We start from the raw sequence: 7,263 nt of genomic DNA on the forward strand, positions 1-7,263 counted from the left end.
ATACGTGAAAGTGGGGCCCAGCGCGATGGCGCAGTGGTTAAGATCCTCGCCTTGCACACCCGGGATCCCATGTGGGAGCCGATTCTAATCCCGGCAGCTCCACTTCCCGTCCAGCTCCCTGCCTGTGGCCTGGGAAAGCAGTCAAGGACAGCCCAAAGCCTTGGGTCCCTGCACCCGCGTGGGAGACCCGGAAGAGTCTCCTGGCTTCAGATCGGCATAGCATCGGCCATTGCTCTCACTTGGGGAGTGAATCATCGGATGGAAGATCTTCCTCTCTGTCTCTCCTCTCTGTATATCTGCCTTTCCAATAAAAATAAAATAAATCTTTAAAAAAAAAATACATGAAAGTGAAACGATAAGTTTAACTATACTCACCCTTCCTTTTCTGCAAGCGTAAAGGGGGGGGGGGGGGGGGGGGGGGTGTGAGCCGGACACCTTTCTTGCCATCTGTGCACCCAACGCTTCAGTTCCTGCATCTTCTCAGCCCTCACTCCACTACCACCGTTCGTGTGGGACCCTGAGCTGACCCTGGCCATCCCGACCTTGTGGGCACCGTGGCAGCACTGCTTCCCTCGAGGGTGTGGGTTCTCTCACAGAGACTCCATCGCTAGTCTGAACACTAGCGCACCTCGACTGTGCGAGCGTTCAGCCCTCACCCACTCTGAAGCTCCACCACCCAAGCCCACAGGCAGGTGCTCCGGAGGGCCTAGTACAGGCACAGGCGCAGGTGCAGCTGAATCCACAGGCCCTGCTGCATGCTGGGCCCCGGGGACTCCGGCGCCAACCAGTGCTCGGCTGAGGGGTCATGGTAGCTGCCCAAGCCCGCGCCTCAGCGCCTGACTCGCGTCTCCGCGCGCCTAAGCAGCTCGGCGCCGTCTCCAACCCACCAGGCCCACGCACCTGCCATGACTCGTACCTGCGACAAAACCAGGTCCAAAAGTGCAGGCATGAGTCTTCCGGCTCCTCGTGGGCACGGGCACTGACAGAGCTGACGCCCGAGTGATCCGAGGCACCCACTGTGCTCTGCCAGTCGCTCCGTGGTTTCCTTGGGGATTTCAGAATCCAGCACCCATGCGCCTGCGCCAGGATCTAAGGGAGGTGCCTTGTGCCCTGTGGTTCTCCCCCGTCGGCCTTCTCGCAGTTCCTTCTCGCCCTCTAGTGTTTCCTGCTGGGATGCCAGCTCAGAACCTCTCGGAGAGGAGAGTGATTTGCACATCTTTGTGAGTGCCATTGGAAATCCCATATCATGCCTTCTTGGGATGCACTTTTTAAAGAATATTTTTAGTTTCTTTGGAATACCAGTTTTACATTGCTGGTGGCAGTCAGAAACATTTGTAAACGCTGACACATTACCACTGCCCATGGTCTTTATGTTTCTCCACCTGAGGTTCTCCATCGGTAGATCTATTCGATTTTATTTTTATTTTTTTGTTGAAAAGTCAGATTTTACAGCGTAGAGACAGAAAGATCTTCCATTTGCTGGTTCTCATGTAACCGTTATTTAAAATTTTGGGTTGGTCTTATCCATTTTATATTTATTTACTTAATTATTGGCCAGGTTAAAGGGAAAAGGAGACAAAAGAAAATACCCTTCAGCAAGCCAGATCGGAAGTGCAACGCCTGGGGTTCTGACTGGTGCTCTTAAGGGATTCCAGACTTGCAGGTGGAACGTTGGCTTGTGCACTTGAACTCCGGCTCGCATGGGTTGTTTCTTACTTTTCTGTGCAACATTTACAGCCACGGCCCTCCCAGCACAAGCAACAGTTTTGTTCTTGATAAGCATCTCTGCGGATGACACACTCCACAGTTATTTGTACTCATGCACATAATACAATATTTGCAAAAAGGTCACCCAAGACAACCTCCTACTTAGAGGGGAAAAGCCTCATGCAAGGGATCGCAACAGTCGGAGCTGAGCTGATCCGAAGCGAGGAGCCAGGATCCAGGAGTGTCTTCCGGGTCTCTCACATGGGTGCAGGGTCCCAAGGCTTTAGGCCATCTTCTACTGCTTTCCCAGGCCACAAGCAGGGAGCTGGATGGAAAGTTGAGCAGGTAGGACATGAACCGGAATCTGTATGGGATCCAGGCACACTCAAGATGAGGATTTAGCCACTGAACCATCGTGCCGGGCCCACACAGCGTGGCCGTGTTCATCACATACTTTCTCGTGATAGGAAGCAGTGCTGACCTGGGGTGGGTCAAGTTCACATGGGAAAAGTCCTTCAAGTATGGATGTGAATAATTCCCCCACAGGCCACACGAGGGAGCCAAAGCACAGGTTATTATTACTATTTGAGAGACCGATTCACAGAGAGAATCTTCCATCCTCTGGCTCACTTCCAAAATGGCTGCAATGGCTGGAACTGGGACAATCTAAAGTCAAGAGCCAGATGTTTATTCCTGTTGTCCCACAAGGGTTCAGGAGCCCAAGGGCTTAGGCCATCCTCTACTGCTTTTCCAGGCCATGAGCAGGGAGCTGGGAGGAAAGTCGAGCAACTGGAGCAACTGGGATTCGAACTGCCACCCGTAGGAGATCTCAGCACTTGAGGGAGAGGATTAGCCACTCCTCACTCACCCAACACCTTGAAGTTTTTTTAGTTTCAATCTAGGTAATTAGGTGAAAGTCAGCCCTCTTCTGTGAGGCAGGCTTAGCCCTGCCGCTTCTCATAACCGCTAACATTGTTGATGCCAGCAAAACTTCCTACTGGGGCTGGGAGGCGGGCTTCCACCCACCTCAGGTCCCCCTGCCTGGGTCAGATGACCCAGGTGTTTTCCACCTGCACATGGACGGACGACAGGAGGAAACTGTCCATGGGACGGCCCCCTGCTTGCGCACAGAGAGCACCTGGTGGGTTCAGCCAGCCCAGAAACCCTGCCTACAGACACCCGACTGGGCACTCAAAGATGGAGCCACACCAGCTGGGTGCACTGAGGGCTGGGGGCTTCCCTGAGGGGCTCTGAGTTCCATGGGGGAACCCGACAAAGCAACAGTGGCCCTCTCAGGGCGTCTGTGAAAGACAGTATCAATGTCCTGTGCACAAAACCACTTCAGGGACTCAGCCAATGAGACAATTAAGCATGCGTAGGAAGGCTGCGATGCAGGACAGCCAGGGTCCAGGGCTTGAGTGAGTCCTTGGGACCAGACTGCTGCATCTTCATGTTTTTAAATCAATACAAAAGGGCCCAGTACAATGGCTCAGTCGCTAAATTCTCACCCTGCACATACCAGGATCCCATATGGGCACCAGTTCATGTCTCAGCTGTTCCATTTCCCATCCAGCTTGTGGCCTGGGAAAGCAGTTGAGGATGACCCAAAGCCTTGGGACCCTGCACCCACATGGGAGACTCAGAAGAAACTCCTGGCTCCTGATCGGCTCAGCTCTGGTCGTTGTCGTTGTGGCCACTTGGGGAGTGAACCAGAGAATGGAAGATCTCTCTCTGTCTTCCCTTCTCTCTGTAAATCTGACTTTCCAAAATAAATATATGCATCTCTTAAAATTAATAAGTAAGTCAACCCAAATTAGCGCTGCTCCCAGAACTAAGAATCACACCACCAGGAGCAAACTGCCCTCTGAGCGGTGACCTGTCACCTGGCCAGCAAGCATCAGGTGGCTGCCTGCACCTGGAGGGCCCTGTGTCCCACTGGACTGGACAGGACAGGACCCCAGCGTCCCCAGCCTGAAGCCAAGCATCAGAGTGGAAACCCCAAAGGATGGAAGTTTCAGGGAGTTGCTGAACATCATACTCAGTAGGTGACAAGGACGGTGGACGGGCCTTGAAGAAGAGCGCAGGATCCCCTCCCCGCCCCCCAAGTAACCCCTAGGGGTTGTCCCCTGCACCCTCGGCCACCCCACCCCATCATCCCTCTCTGAGCACGGCTCCACAAGGGGCCCCTATAGCCCCTGGACGCAGCACAGCTGTCGGGACCTCCACTGTCAGGGAGGGTCACATTGACCTTGCCACTTGACCAGCATGAGCTGGATCAGGAAAGCGGACATGTGGAATGCTGGGCATGGAGAGGTTGGAACCCAGCAGGGCGTCCCTGGGGAGAGCTGCCCATGCCAAGGAGTCCCAGAGAGAGGCTGAGGTGGGTGTGGTCAGAGGAGTCAGGATGGGGCGCTCCCTCATGAGAGAGAAGAGCTGGACATGACCTCCAGTCTCCTCAGGCCCGACGTGGGTGGGCAACCTGAGGAGATCTGGATGAAGCCCTAGGCTCCTGGCACCTGCCCAGCCCAGCTGTTGGAACCATTTGGAAAGGGGATAATGGATAGAAGGGTCTCTCTCTCTCTCTCTATCACTCTGTCTTTCAGATAAATTATTCAACCTTTACAGCCCCCCAAAAGAATTTAGTAAGCTATCCAGAATATACAAAATACAATTTGTATGTGTTTTATAATTCTTTTGGGGCCTGTATGCAGATGCATAGAACTTTCCAGAAAGCACTGAGTACAGTTACAAGCACATTCTGCACCCAGAACTCCATGGCGGAGTCCAGGAAAGGCATTTCCGGTAATCAGCTCCTCAGACCTGGGCGTTCCCAGGGCAAGTCGAGGGCCAGGGTGGCCACAGGCGCCTCCCCTGAGGTCCCCCATCCTCATGGTCTCCCAGCATGGCTCTGATATGAGGCCCTCACTCCAGTAGCTTTAAACTCAGCCCATGGGCCCCCAAAGTTCTAACCACAGTCACTTCAATGCTGAGTGTTCTGGGGCACACTGGGCTTAGGCGGAGGGCATGTGGAAATGGGGGGCTTCAGCCTTCCTCCCCTAACTGAGCCTGGGTTCAAAGTCCCTCCTCCCCAAACTCCTACCAAGGAAAGGAGCCAGAGAGCTGGCAGTGCCCCTGTTAGGCCTGGCTCCTGCTTCCCATCCCAAGAGCTGAACCTGCGGCCCCCCTCTGCTCCCTCCCCTACTCCCATCTTCTCGTCCTCACTCCAGCTCTCAAGAGATATTCCCCAGTTTAACCCCAGCCTGGCAAGAAGTAGCTCTGGGAAAACTGGCAAAAACCCCATGCCGTGAGGGGTGGAAAAGGGGAGCTCCCAGCCTGGCCCTGCCCTGCCCCTCCAGCCTCTAGGACTGTCCCTCCTGGTGAGGATGATCTGGCTTGCTCTTTCATGCTGTTACTTAAAAACAATATTCTTTATTTTTAAATATTTTTAAAGGAAATTTTACAGAGAGAAGGAGAGACTGAGAGAAAGATCTTCCATCTGCTGATTCACTCCCCGAATGGCTACAACAGCCAGAATTGAGGTGATCCGAAGCCAGGAGCTTCTTTCGGGTGCTCCCACATGGGAGCAAGGGCTCAAAGAATTGAGCCATCCTCCACTGCTTTCCCAGGCCAGCTGGGTTGGAAGTGGAGCAGCCAGGACCCGAACCGACGCTCTTGTGGGATGCTGGCATTTGCGGGTGGGTGGTTAGCCTTTGTGTGAGCCACTGCACCGATCCCAACATGATTTTCTTTCCACACCTAAGGGACAGAGAAACACCAGGGGTCACCTGGGGTGGGGAGTCTCTGAGAGGATCAGGCAAGACACTGGCTTGGCGCTGAAGTTCCTCCCAGCTCATGGTTAGTGTGACACCACCCCCCAACCAAACAAGGACCTCAGGACCCTCCCCAACTCCCAGCTCCCAGATAACAACACAAACTATGCTGCTTCTACAAAAGGCCTGTGCTTTATTCCCGAGGGCAGAAGGCAGGGCCTGGGGCCACCAGGACACCATGCTTGTGCACATGGGCTTGGAGGGCTGGTGTGGGTGGTCAGGGCCCCCAGGGACTAGTCATCCATAAAAGAACCACTCCCCTACTCGCAGCCATGCTTGTTATAGGCAAAGGGCAGGATCTTGCCCTAGCAGGTGCAGGCTGAGGTCAGAGGGGACCAAATGAGGAAGGAATCGGGGCATAGCATTTCCATGTCCATTACCTGCTCCTGTCCCTTGTCTCAGGCGCTATGACTTGGCTGAGGTTTTAGACTGCAGAAAGAGACATGTATAAGCAAGAAAGGGGCAAAGCCATGGGGCTTGCAAAAGAGGTGCAGGGAGTTGGGGAGGGAGACTTCAGAGAGAGTGGGGCTGGCAGAGGCTAGGGGAGGGGAGGGCTCCCGGCTGGCCCCACTGCCCTGCAGCCCCATCACACCAAGCCAGGCCCTCACCGGACAGAGTCGGTCTTCTGGGGCTATGCTCGCCTGGCAGTCCTGGCCCCTTGGCTTGACGATGAGCAAGTTGTGCAAAGTGTGCGGGGCGCAGCACTGCTCCTCACAGACCTTGTAGATGCATTCCCCGCAGCCCTGGGTCCTGTTCCAGGGCACCACAGCATCATCGTGGCAGCATTGCTGCAGAGGGTCGAAGAATTTGTCTCCACACTTCTGGTATGGCTGGCACAGCAGCAGGTGGCCCTTCGTGGGGGGTGCTGTGGGACACACAGCGGGTGCAACATGGAGAAGCAGTGGTGGCAGCTGGGTCCCAAGCCTACCCCCACCGCCCCTGGCCCTCCTGGCTCACCTGTGGTTCGGTGGGGACAGAGGACCATGAAAAGGAGGTAGAGAGTGGCCGAGGTAACTGTGGGGAGCAAGGGTGAGGTGAGCTGCTGGGCAGTCTGGGGTGGTTAGGGCCCGAGGCGGGGGTCTCTGTGTCCTAACTGAGGTTCAGGGTGGGATCTGGGCTCTCTGGAGTCGAGTGCAAGAGGACAGGGGCAGCGGAGCTGGTGGGTAGGGCTTTTGGGGAAAATGGGGTGGAGGGCTACAGAAGGGAAGGAGGAAGAGGATGAAGCACATGCCCAGCCAGGTAGGGGGGGAGAGGGAGGGTCAGGCTGAGAAGGAAGCTGGAACAACAAGGCTGAGTGTTAGGTAGGAGGCAGAGAGGGTGCTGAGAGCAGGAGGGCCTGGGGTCTTTGCAAGGGCTTGGGTCAGCCTGGGGCAGGATGAGGCCAAGGGGACAAGAGGGGTTGTGCGTCATTGCCTGAGTGATGGCTGAGATGGGGGGTGGGGCTCAGGTGGGTTCAGGACTCTGTCCCTTACCTAGGGTGCAGCGGCAGGGTGCCATGGCTGGGACTGGCGGCTGAGGAGGAGGTGCTGGGTGACCTGCATCTCAACAGGTGCTTTTATCCACAGACGAGCTGGTGACGTCACGGAATCTCGGGCTGTATAACCTGCAGAGACACGCGGGGGCCCTGGGGCAGGACGGTGTGTCTTGCTGTGGAGCAGAAAGCTCAGAATCAGCCAGAGTGTGAAGAGAGAACCAGAATTTTTCCACCCCTCAACCCCCCTCCAGT

General features: G+C 55.4%; 1 protein-coding gene across 1 annotated transcript; it reads right to left on the reverse strand.

Annotated features, from left to right (window-relative positions):
- Positions 1–375: 375 nt before the first annotated feature.
- IGFL1 (IGF like family member 1) lies at positions 376–7,034 on the reverse strand (the record flags this gene model as incomplete). The annotated part of the gene is made up of 5 exons (XM_040978194.1): positions 7,010–7,034; positions 6,495–6,551; positions 6,146–6,402; positions 901–916; positions 376–385 (listed from the first exon to the last, which is right to left on the reverse strand). Coding segments are annotated over exons 1-5 (365 nt in total), but the record flags the coding sequence as incomplete, so codon positions are not given.
- Between the last annotated feature and the right edge of the window lie 229 nt (positions 7,035–7,263).

Source organism: Ochotona curzoniae, unplaced genomic scaffold (assembly GCF_017591425.1).
Source record: "Ochotona curzoniae isolate NIBS_2020 unplaced genomic scaffold, NIBS_Ocur_1.0 contig_2861, whole genome shotgun sequence".
NCBI lineage: Eukaryota > Metazoa > Chordata > Mammalia > Lagomorpha > Ochotonidae > Ochotona > Ochotona curzoniae.